This window comes from Sciurus carolinensis, chromosome 17, assembly GCF_902686445.1.
Source record: "Sciurus carolinensis chromosome 17, mSciCar1.2, whole genome shotgun sequence".
Taxonomy (NCBI): Eukaryota; Metazoa; Chordata; class Mammalia; order Rodentia; family Sciuridae; genus Sciurus; species Sciurus carolinensis.
In genome coordinates this window covers 1130040-1141519 of record NC_062229.1, presented here as the reverse complement: position 1 = coordinate 1141519, position 11480 = coordinate 1130040, and the positions used below count along the sequence as shown (strand labels likewise).

Sequence of the window (11480 nt, the reverse complement as noted above, 5' to 3'; positions counted from 1 at the left end):
TGACCCTGGCTGGAAGCTGCCGTCCTGCCTCGGCTTGCTGGGATGACAGGCACATGCCTGCCTCCCGAGGATGATGCCGGACTCTCTTTTTGTTTCAGACCTGTGTCCACTTGAGTTGGACACCAACTTTCCCCAAGGGGCCCTTAACCGACTACACACCCATGGGAATATTCTCCAATGGTAGGTGACGAGTGCCCCAGATGCCCTTCCACCTGGAGAGGAGATGCCCTTCCACCGAGGAGAGGTCTGTCCTGAAGCTCCTGCGAGTGCGAAGGAAGGTCGCAGGCCTCAGCAGCAAGGGGGCAAGCAGAGAGCAGCCACCAAGGAGCTGCTCTGGGGGAAGCCGCGCCTTATGGAGGAGATGGTTGAGAACGGGGTTCACGCCAGGGTGGGAGGCAGGCGGTGTGTCCACCTTGCTCTTGTCTCGGAGCTCCCTGCCCGAATGCCCACTTCCTGCTTAGAGCTCTCCCAGCAGCGGCCCTGGGCAGGGCCGGAGGCCTGCCTTGGAGGGACTGAGCCCCTTTGCTGTCTCAGGTCTTCCTCTTCGGTGCTGGGATGACCCCAGGCCCTCGTGTGCTGGGCAAGCGCTCCACCACGGAGCCGGAGCCAGAGCCACACTCCAGTCCACCCTGTGGGTTTTGAAGTCTGACCTCAGTAGCTCCCCAGGGCAGGGAGATGTGCAATTCCAGGCCAGGTGTCCAGAATCCGGGCCTGCCAATGCCTAGCCCTTGGTCACCAGGTCATGGCATGTTCACCCCCCTTGACTCAGGCCAGAAAGTGACCCCCGTGCACTACCACTAGACTGTCTGGAGGTGTGGCCACACGGAGCCTGGCCCAGTGGGGTGCTCCTCAGGCCAGGCCAAGCTCCCCAGTGACGTTTGGGCCACATCCAGGCCACAGGGAGCCCAGAAGCCTCCAGACCCGGCTGGGGCGGGGAGGCCTCTTTCTCCCTTGGCAGGCTTGGTACAGTCGCTGGCCAAAACCGGCTTTAATTTGGAATCTCCATAGGTGGGAAGAAGAAAGAGAGTAACTCAGTGAAAAACTACCCGAGCAGCCTGCAGTGAAGTGGGCACGGGAGGCTGGCGTGTGGGGTCAGAGCCGACACGCGGGCAGCAGTGGCCAGGGCCTGGCGTCGCCCACATGCAGAGCGGCCCCGTTCCAGGGACAGCCTGCTTTCCCGAGAGAAGCAGGAGTGACCTGGACGCCTCATGAGAACCCTGCCGCTGCCCGCCACCCAGGTCACGACACCAGCGCCCTGAGGCGCCTGCCACATCCCCCTAGTCCAGCACGCCTGTGTCAGGAAGGGAGTTCCCGGTGGACGCTGGGGCACCGTGGTTCTCTGGAGGGGCATCCTGGGCCCTGCAGGGTGCTGAGCGTAGTCCCTGGCCTCCACCGTGGCAGGCCAGATCCGCAGGCACCCATTGCCCAGCATCTCTGGGGGCAGAGTGCCCAGGACGTGAACGAGGCCACAGGGTCACCTAAGGGAGCAGGGTTGGTAGGTGGAGGGAGGGTCTCCAGCCCTGGGCAGCTCGTGGCTCTCCCCACCCTCCTCCCCCCACAGGCCGCCTGCAGGCTATGGCCCCCTAAGGGCAGCCCCGACTCCCCAAGCCACACCGGTCGGTCAGCGGCTCTGGATGACAAAGGTGTCCTGCCAGTGTGTCCTTGCTGGGGACCCAGAGCCAAGCTGGACCTGGTGGGAGGTCCCTTGCTGGGAGCAGGGGCTGTGGGAGGTGAGGGCCCTGGCAGGGGGCCACAGACATTCGGGGTGCTTCCTGGAGGTGCTAGTGAGGACGTGGGGCGAGGTTAGCCGCAGGGGCCAGCGCCTGGGGTCCCTTCCAGGCAGCACGGAGAGGTCAGATTTGGGGCTGGCGGGTAAGAGGTCCTGTTTAAAAAGCGACTCGTGGGGTTTGGTCAGGTAAATAGGATCCTCAGTGGTGTCCACATCCTAATTACCAGATTTGTGACTATGTCACCACCTGGGGCTTGACCAGGGGAGGGCCCTGAGCTGGGGTCACCCAGGGCCACCACAGGGTGCTCATGAGAGGAGGCAGGAGGGTCGGAGTCAGAGTCTGGAGACACACGCTGCTGGCTCTGGAGCTGGAGGAGGGGCTGGACAGGAGGTCCGGCCTGACGCCCATGTTGGCCTGTGGCCGGGTACTGAGCGGTGCGTGCCTGCAGGCTGTGTCCGCAGGGTGGCCAGTGCAGCAGCGAGCCAGGTGCCCACAGCTGGGGTCCCTGGCTGGGGCCGTTGGAGCTCTTCCCAGGCTGGCGTGCTTGCCTGAAGGTGGCGGCCAGGAGCCGATCCTGAGCTCCCAGCCCTGCGTGCACGCGGGCCTTGGGAAGGGGGATCCCGGCCGCAACCTACTTTGTGAAAGGAAGGTGAGGAAACAGGCAGGGGCGCAGCTCTGGGTGAGCACCTGCCCGGCATGCGCCAGGCCCTGGGTTCCATCCCCAGGGTCCCCCGAGAATACAGTACAGCAAATGCCGCTCGCAGGGCCCAGGTGGCAGGCCTTGCGTCCAGTTCTCCACCTCTGTGCGTGTGACAACCTTAATAATCAAGGGTCGAGCTGGCTTCCCTGCACACGCCTGTCATCCCAGCAGGGAGCCCGGGAGGACCCTGCGTCTGAACCTAGTGCCCGCATGCCACGGGGGAGCCCAAGCAGCCCACGGGCGTCTGCTGCCCGGTGATAAGCCCAGGCCCCAAACCCGCACAGCCCCGGCCCTGACGCCGCCCTGCAAGTGGGAAAGCCAACGGCGTCCGCTCTGATCTTACTTAGTTTTTAAACTCTATGTGCCTCTATTTTCTATTTTTTTTTTTTTTTATGTTTCGAACATTTTATTGTGGTCTGTTTATATTTCCAACCTGTTTTTCAAGTCTCTTCAATTGATGGGTTTTTTTATTTATTTTTATTGTAAACAAATGGGGTACATGTTGTTCCTGTTGTACATGGAGTAACAGCACACCATTTGTGTAATCATACATCTACATAGGGTAATGAGGTTTGATTCATTCTGTTATTTTTTCCTCCCCCCCCACCCCTCCCAGCCCTCTTTTCCCTCTATACAGTCCCTCCTTCCTCTATTCTTGCCCCCCTCCCACCCCCCATTATGTGTCATCATCCACTTATCAGTGAGATCATTCGTTCTTTGGTTTTTTGAGATTGGCTTATCTCACTTAGCTTGATATTCTCCAATTTCATCCATTTGCCTGCAAATGTCATAATTTTATCATTCTTTATAGCTGAGTAATATTCCATTGTATATATATACCACAGTGTCTTTTTCCATTCATCAATTGAAGGACATCTAGGTTGGTTCCACAGTCTGGCTATTGTGAATTGAGCAGCTATGAACATTGATGTGGCTGTATCTCTGAAGTATGCTGATTTTAAGTCCTTTGGGTATAGGACAAGGAGTGGGATAGCTGGGTCAAATGGTGGTTCCATTCCAAGTTTTCTGAGGAATCTCCACACTGCTTTCCAGAGTGGCTGCACTAATTTGCAGCCCCACCAGCAATGTATGAGTGTACCTTTCTCCCCACATCCTCTCCAACACCTATTGTTGCTTGTATTCTTGATAATCGCCATTCTAATTGGGGTGAGATGGAATCTTAGTGTAGTTTTGATTTGCATTTCTCTTATTACTAAAGATGGTGAACATTTTTTCATGTTTGTTGATTGCTTGTACATCTTCTTCTGTGAAGTGTCTGTTCATATCCTTAGCCCATTTGTTGATTGGGTTATTTGCATTCTTCGTGTAGAGTTTTTTGAGTTCTTTATATATTCTGGAAATTAGTGCTCTATCTAAGTATGAGTGGCAAAGATTTTCTCCCACTCTGTAGGCTCTCTCTTCGCATTGCTGATAGTTTCCTTTGCTGAGAGAAAGCTATTTAGTTTGAATCTATCCCAGTTATTGATTCTTGCTTTTATTTCTTGTGCTATGGGAGTCCTGTTAAGGAAGTCTGATCCTAAGCCAACAAGTTGAAGATTTGGACCTACTTTTTCTTCTATAAGATGCAGGGTCTCTGGTCTGATTCCGAGATACTTAATCCATTTTGAGTTTAGTTTCGTGCATGGTGAGCAATATGGGTTTAGTTTCATTCTGTTGCATATGGATTTCCAATTCTCCCAGCACCGTTTGTTGAAGAGGCTATCTTTTCTCCATGGCATATTTTTGGCACCTTTGTCTAGTATGAGAAAATTGTATTTATTTGGGTTTGTGTCTGTGTCCTCTATTCTGTACCATTGATCTACCTGTCTATTTTGGTGCCAATGCCATGCCGTTTTGTTACTGTTGCTTTGTAGTATAGTTGAAGATCTGGTATCGCTCTATGTGTCTCTATTTTCAATATTTCATTTTGCAGTTTTCTTAAGGTTTTTACAAAGGTTTCAACTTTGAAAACAGAAGAAAGGCTGGATCACATGAGTGGACACCAGATGCAGCTGCTCTGCGGCCCTGGGTGGCTTGCCCCATGAGGCCACGCGGCCATGGTCTCCAGCGTCCTCTTGGCTTTTGGAACCTCGGTCAGTGCTGGGTACGGGAGGACTGGCTGCTCGTTTGATCTCTCCTTCTCCCAGTTCAGGAGTGACCCATGGGCACGCCTCAGGCCACACCTCCACCCTTCTCATTTTTTATTTTGAGGCCCGGTCTGGCTAAGTTGCTGAGGCTGGCCTGGAATGTGCGATCCTCGTGCCTCAGCCTCCGGAGGCCTGGGATGACAGGCATGTGTCAGTGTCGTGGTCATGCCACGCGTGTGTTTGTGTTCATCGTCATGCATCGCGAACATCTGATTGCACACTCTCAGGAGCGTCTGTTCCGTCAAGCACCACTTCCTGGCCCTTCTTCTTATTTTAATTTTTATGTTGATAGATCTTTATTTTATTCATGTATTTATATGTGATGCTGAGAATCGAACCCACTGCCTCACACATGATAGGCAAGCGCTCACCACTGAGCTCACCCCCGCCCACTTCCTGGCCCGTCTTTGCATGTACTAAAGCACATCTGTGTTTTAGAACTCCAAGTATCTTAACCGCTTTTTTGAAATATGGTTCAGACGCCATGCAATTCACCCATCAGAAGCTTGCGATTGTGTTAATATGCTCACAGCCTTGCCGCGACCATTGCCACGGTCAGTTCCAGAACATTCCATCACCCCAAAAGGAAACCTGTCCCCGTGCCTCCCAGCCCTGTACCCCAGTCCCCGCCCGGGCTCTGGACCCTCCTGTCACTGGTCACGCCTGTGCCCTGTGTGTGTGGCTCTCGCTGAGCCCCAGGTCCTCAGGTCCACCCACACTGCAGCTGTCACCTGGCTCCTGCTTATGGCCAAGGACGCTGTGCATGGACCACACAGTGTCCACTCATCCATGGCCGAGGGAGGAGGCTCTGGAAGGTCTGTGTGCAGCAGGTCAATCCCCAGCCTGGAAGGAACCCCAAACCAGGGCCACATCTCCCTGGGGACAGCTGCCCCTGCCCACACTCCCCACGTCTGAGACCCGAGGGTCCCAGAGGGTGTTCCACTCACATGTCCTTGTCCTTCATCCCCAGTCCTTTAAATTTTATTTAGAGACAGGTTCTCCCTAAGTTGCTCAGGGCTGGCCTTGAACTTGGATCCTCCTGCCTCAGCCTCCTGAGTCCCTGGGATTATAGGCATCAGATAAACGGCGGGAAAAAGTGACTTTTTCTTTTTTTTTTTTTTCCACACAATATATTTATTTACTTATTTATTTTTGTGCGGTGCTGAAAATCGAACCCAGTGCCTCAGACGTGCGAGGCCAGCACTCTACCCCTGAGCCACAACCCCAGCCCCCCCAAAAGTGAACATTTTATGCCAGACACGGCATCACGTTTGTGTTCCCAGACACTCGGGGGCCGAGCCCAGAGTTCGAGGCCAGCCCCCCCCAGCCCAGCGAGACCCTCTCTCAAAAACGAGGGGAGAAAAGGTGATGCCGGAGCTGCTAGCCTGGGAGGCGCGGTTCAGCGCCCAGTCCCCAGGGAAACAGGACCGTGGGTTCTGGGCTGGAGTCCCACTGAGTGCGCTCGGTGTCCTGTCCAGCAGGTGGCTCGGGGCCTCACCCCGTCGGCCCACCCAGCGGGAGGAAGGCCCTGGCAGGTGAGGGGCAACTTCTGCCCCCGAGGACGTCCACCGACCTCAGGCCCAGGGGCCTCCTGCCAAGAGGCAGGCTGGTGAACGGAGCCCTTGTGCCCCCAGGGCCGGGTGAGATGGCGTGGGGAGCTGATGACTCCAAAGAACTTAGATGCACACAGGGTGCCGGCCCGTCTGTCACCCAGCTGCTGGGAGGCTGAGCCGGAGGACACAGGGTCCAGGTCAGCCTGGCCACCGAGCCAGATCCTGTCTCAGAACAGGACCACCGGGCTGGGTGTGGCTCCGTGCTAGAGCCCGGTTCCGACCCCAGTATGGAAGACAAGGTGAATTGTGGGGCGTCGAACGATGTTGATAAGGGTGTTTTTTAAAATTATTTAATTTTTTTAAATTTAATTTTCTTATTTTAATAAGGGTATTTTTTAAAAAGTTCAAAAAAATTTTTTTAGTTGTTGGTGGACCTTTGTTTTTATTTATTTATTTATATGCGGGGCTGAGAATCGAACCCAGCGCCTCACACATGTGAGGTGAGCGGTCTGCCACTGAGCCACAGCCCAGCCCCAGTAAGGGTATTATTTAAAAATCAGTTGTGGATGGACACAATGCCTTTATTGTACTTATTTTTACGTGGTGCTGAGGATGAACCCCATGTCACGCACATGCCAGGCAAGCGCTCGGACAGTGAGCCCCAGCCCCAAACCTCTAAAAACGTCTTATATGATGACGGAAGCTGGTCAGGGTGGCCACTCCTGGAATCCCGGTGGCCTAGCAGCCTGAGGCAGGGAGGCTGAGGCAGGAGGATCTCGAGTTCAAGGCCAGCCTCAGCAACTTAGCGAGGCCCTAAGCAACCCAGCGAGACCCAGTCTCTAATTAAATACAAAAAGTGCTGGGATGTAGCTCAGTGGTTAAGTCCCCGGGTTCAATCCCCAGGATCAAAAAACAAAAGGAAACAAAAAAACAACCGAGGAGGAGAACCCCCAGCACGGCTGGCCAGGAAGGGCACCTGTTTCCCTGCACCGTGGGGCTGCCCCAGGGCTCGGTCCTGCTGGGACGGCACGCCACCCCAGGTCCACCCCAGCAGAGGGGTTTGACCGTGGGCTTAACACAGCTGCCATGAGCCCAGGGGACGGTGGCACAGCACAGTGGCCCAGCACCCGCCACCGAGCGGTAGTGTGGCCACTTTCAAGTCGTCACCCCTGGGAAGTGACCCAGCTTTCCACGTGGGGAGCTGAGGCCCTGAGCGGGCAGCCTGTGATCCCCAGGCTCGGCCGCTGGGCTGGCCAACGCCTCCTCCCTGAGGCCCTCCCCATGCACCCAGCACCCAGCACCGCTGCGGGAGGACTGCCACCAGATGGGACAGCAGGCCATGCGACCATGGCGCTGTCCCCTCTGGACACCGGTGCCCCCGGCTGTCACCGGTGACTGATGGCGGCCCCACTCTGAAACGGGGGTGGGGACACCGTCTAGCCAGTGCCTGCCTGGTCCCAGTGGTGGGGTGGGGACACCGTCTAGCCAGTGCCTGCCTGGTCCCAGTGGTGGGGTGGGGACACCGCCGCAGTGACCTGTGCCCGCCCCTCGCTCTGAGGTTCTCCCTGACTGGTCCGCCCAGCTGTCTCAGGCCACCTGTCGCTGCCCGTCTCGGGCCACCCTCCAGACTCCATCCTGTCCTCCAGGCCAGCGTGGTGGCTGTGGGGTAAGAGGGGCTGCGGGGCCTGGGCAGAGCCCGGGACCTGGGTCGGGGACGCTGTCTCCAGGCCCCCTGGGTCCCCCGCCACGGCCCCCTCCGCCCTGGAGCCTTCCCCCTCCACCCTCAGGGTCTCTGAGCCCCAGGGAAGGGTGGCCTTTCTGCCTGGGGTTGGGGACCCACGAGTGCTGGCAGCCAGGGACCATGGGGACCCAGAAGAGCAAGGTTTGGGGGCTGACTTGAAACTTGGCACAATTAATGGCTCCATCTCTAGCCTCGGTGTCCCCCTCTGCCACGTGGAAACAGAGGCAGGGAGAGGATTCGGGAGGCCAGCAAGCTGGGAGGGGAAGGCTCCAGCCTCCTCCCGGCCCTCACCTGCTGTGGCCAGGGCCAGTGGGTTCCGGCTGCTGGGGCTTGAGCCCCAGGAACGTGGGGACGTGTGGACGGGTAAAGATTGTTGAAGGGTGTCCCCATAGGAGCAAGGACTGGGAGGGGCTTAGGCACTGGTTAGCCTGTTCTGCTGGCCTTGGACATCAGTTAAAAATAGTCCCTGGTTTCAGAGAACATGAGCTGACCCTGGGGCCCAGGGTTCTGGTGCGGCTGTCTCTGACTCATTGCTGTGTGACCTTGGGTGGATTCCAGTCCTCTCTGAGCTCCAGCAGACTTTGCTGCTGCACTTAGGGATGCTGGGGCCCAGAGAGACTGGGCTCTGGGGAGGCTCCCCAGGCAGGCCTGGGGGTGAGGGAGGTGCCTGGGTTGGGGGAGGGTGCCTGGGGGTGAGGGAGGGTGCCTGGGGTGGGGGAGGGTGCCTGGGGGTGAGGGAGGTGCCTGGGGTGCGGGAGGTGCCTGGGGTGGGCCCTTGCAGTGAAGGCTGCTGGAGGGGGGCCAGCAAGGACTGGGAACCGGGAGAGAGGGGCTGGTTCCTGTCCTTGGAGGCCCCAGGTGGCAAGACCTCTTTCCCAGCCCCAGCCGGAACCCACTGCTGCTCCAGTCTCCATGACAACCAGGGCCTTGGAGGAGCTGGATGGAGGCCTGGGCAGCTGCCTGGCCAGCGAGGACCTCTCCACTTTAGCAGATCCCTGCCCAGGCCGGCCACCAGGGGACAAGCCTCCAGGTAGGCGGATGGTCCAGCTGAGCCAGGTGCTCACTGCCACAGACCAGGGCTTAGTTTCCCAAATGGACTGAAACTGAGGCCTGTGACCAACCCCTGGCCCCCATTTCTGCCTCAGAGGGTCTTTCAGGAGCCACAGAACAGGTGCCAGGCCACGTGGCTCTGGGTTTGAATCCCAGTCTGCAGCGAAGTGCTGTGTGCTTTGGGGCAAGGACTGTCTCTGAGCTTTCTCATCTGCAAACTGGGAGCCAGTCCTGTTTGCCCAGCAGAGTGGGGAGGGCAGGGGTGGGCCTGGGGCCCTGCCACCTTGACAAGATCTCCATTCCCACCCACAGAGACACCCAGGCTGGGCAACTCCAGTACCTGGCTCCAGGTGAGTAGCTGGGCCCTCAGGTCACAGCCCGGGATGCCCTTGGAGTTGAGAACAAGCTGGCTAAGGGGTGTGTTTCAAGACGCCACAGGGAGGGCCGGGCTCCTTCTGAAGAAAGGCCTAAGGAACCCTGACCTGGAAAGTCCGGCGATTCCCACAGGACTCTCAGGAGGCTGTGGCAGAGGGGAATGCGGCCACCAAACCCAAGAAGATGGAAAAGGAGCCTGTGGTCAGGGGGAGTCCGGGAGCCGGGAAGGAGAAGCTGAAATCTGGACCAAGTGGGTTGTAGCGGGCACGGGTGAGGCAGGGGAGGGTACAGATTGGCATGGGGGGCAGGCTGCAGCCTGGGTCACTGAGCTCAGGAGGTCAAGGGACAGGATGCAATGGGGGCTCCTGGATGCCTGAGTGGCAGGCACTGCCTGCAAGGGCAGGGACCTCCGCTAACTCTGGATCACAGGGGCTTCGGCGCCATTCAGTGTGTGGCCCTGCAAAGCTGGAGCTGCGGGGCACGCGGGGCTTTCCTCACCTGCGGGGAGCTGGTGCAGGATGCAGGTCCACCTGCTACCAGCGCCTGGGGAGGGTGATGCAGTGCCCAGGACCAGAGCCCGGTCCACGATTGCCTGCTGCAGCCCCCCGGAGCGTCCCCGCGCGGAAGAAGGTGCAGGCCCTGCCGCCGCCGCCGCCGCCCCCTGTCCTAAGCGAGGAGCTGCCCTGGGGAGACCTGTCGCTCAACAAGTGCCTGGTGCTGGCCTCCCTGGTGGCCCTGCTGGGCTCCGCCTTCCAGCTGTGCCGCGGTGAGCCGGGCTCCCCAGAGTGGGGTGGGCTGGGGTCGACCAGGACACCTACTTCTCAGGGCAGCGTCGGCGTGCCTCCTCTCCAGGGGAGGGACGGCTCTTGCAGGCCAGCTGTCCTGTGTCCCCGCTTGAGCTGGGGGCAGCCCTCCCTCCCCTCCCTCCCCTCCCTCTCCTGCCATGGACCTTGCTCACACCCTACCTGCTGAAGTCCCCCTGACAAGGCCTGGGCTTCCTCTTCAAACTGGACGTGATGCTGGGCCCTCCGCCTTCCAGTGGTCACCCTGTGCACCCCCTGCTCGCGTGGCCCTTATGCAGGGCACCAGCCTAGCACTGTGCCCTTTTTCTGGTGCTCTCTGCAGAGAAGGGTCCTAGAAGCCCTCGTGGGACAAGCCTTCCCAGGGGCTCTCCTGCGGCCCGTGGAGATGCCCAGGCTTTCGAGACTGGAGAAAGGGAGGGGGAGGGAGTGGCGGGGCAGTGCCGCCCGAGCAGACCCGCAGGGGAGGGCAGCCCAGGGTCAGGGGGCGGATGAGTGTGGCCCCTCCTGGGGCCCAGGCTGAACGGCCTTCCCGCCCTGTCCCCCAGATGCCGTGACCGGGGAGGGCACTGCCCCCACGCCTGCCCCCGAGCGGTGGGTGCCCCGGGGTTCTCCCCCCAAGGAGCCGGTGTCATCCCTGGTAAGCCTCCCAGTGGTTGTAGTGGTGCATCCCATCCAGAAGGGAGGGGGCCTGCGGGAGTGCGGGGTGACCCGTGTCCCCTGCTGCACACCTTACAGCCTAAGCCCGCGGTCTGCGCGCCCCCATCGGTCCCACCCGCTCCCCAGGCTGGGCCACCAGCACTCCAGGGGAAGACAGAGGACAGTCCCCGGGTCTCCATGACCAAGGAGGTTGCAGAGAAGGCTCCAGGGGAACCTGGGGAGGCCACCAGGGAGGCCGCTGGGAAGGAGCGCGCGCCCCCTGTGGACCGAGGGCCCAAGGAGAGGCCGCGGAAGGAGGGGCAGCGGAAGGAAGAGAGACCACCAAAGGAGAAAGTCCGAAAGGAGAAGCCAAGAAAGGTAGAGAGGCCTCAGAAAGAGAGGCCACGGGTCGCCAGGGAGGCCCGGGAAGCCCTGCCCCGACGTTGGGAGGCACGGGAAGGAGGTCATCGGCCCTGGGCACCAGACTCCAGGGACCCTGAGCACAGGAAAAGGCAGGCCTGGGCTCCCCGGCGGCACCCCGACATGGAGAAGGACCGGCATCCTGGTGAACAGAAGCACCGTGCAGGGAAGGGGCGGGGTTGAGCCGAGCTAGGGTCCTGAGCAGAGTCCTGGGACGGATCTCGACTCCCTGCAGTGGCCCCAAGGCTTCAGCAAAATAAAGCGAGTGCTACGGCCAATGCATGGCCTGCTCCTTTGTCCCTGGACCCCGTGTCTGAATGATGGG

General features: G+C 59.1%; 1 protein-coding gene across 2 annotated transcripts; it reads left to right on the top strand.

Moving 5' to 3' along the window:
- Nucleotides 1-7651: 7651 nt before the first annotated feature.
- Jsrp1 (junctional sarcoplasmic reticulum protein 1) lies at nt 7652-11461 on the top strand. 2 transcript variants are annotated; one of them, XM_047531574.1, is made up of 7 exons: nt 7652-7796; nt 8751-8901; nt 9234-9271; nt 9429-9546; nt 9898-10062; nt 10645-10736; nt 10883-11461. In XM_047531574.1, the coding sequence occupies exons 2-7, from the start codon at nt 8784-8786 to the stop codon at nt 11336-11338; spliced, it is 987 nt and encodes a 328-aa protein (XP_047387530.1). In that variant the 5' UTR covers nt 7652-7796; nt 8751-8783; the 3' UTR covers nt 11339-11461. The 2 variants fall into 2 exon arrangements, with proteins under 2 accessions (XP_047387530.1, XP_047387529.1); XM_047531573.1 differs by having other exon boundaries at nt 10835-11459.
- The last annotated feature ends 19 nt before the right edge of the window (nt 11462-11480 follow it).

Excerpts from the sequence above, each read along its gene's own strand:
- Jsrp1 (XM_047531573.1), top strand. The coding sequence starts at position 8,784 with ATGACAACCAGGGCCTTGGAGGAGCTGGATGGAGGCCTGGGCAGCTGC. Across the intron at positions 9,547-9,897 it reads GAAGCTGAAATCTGGACCAA|CCCCCCGGAGCGTCCCCGCG; the intron begins GTGGGTTGTAGC and ends TGCCTGCTGCAG. Across the intron at positions 10,737-10,834 it reads AGGAGCCGGTGTCATCCCTG|CCTAAGCCCGCGGTCTGCGC; the intron begins GTAAGCCTCCCA and ends CACACCTTACAG.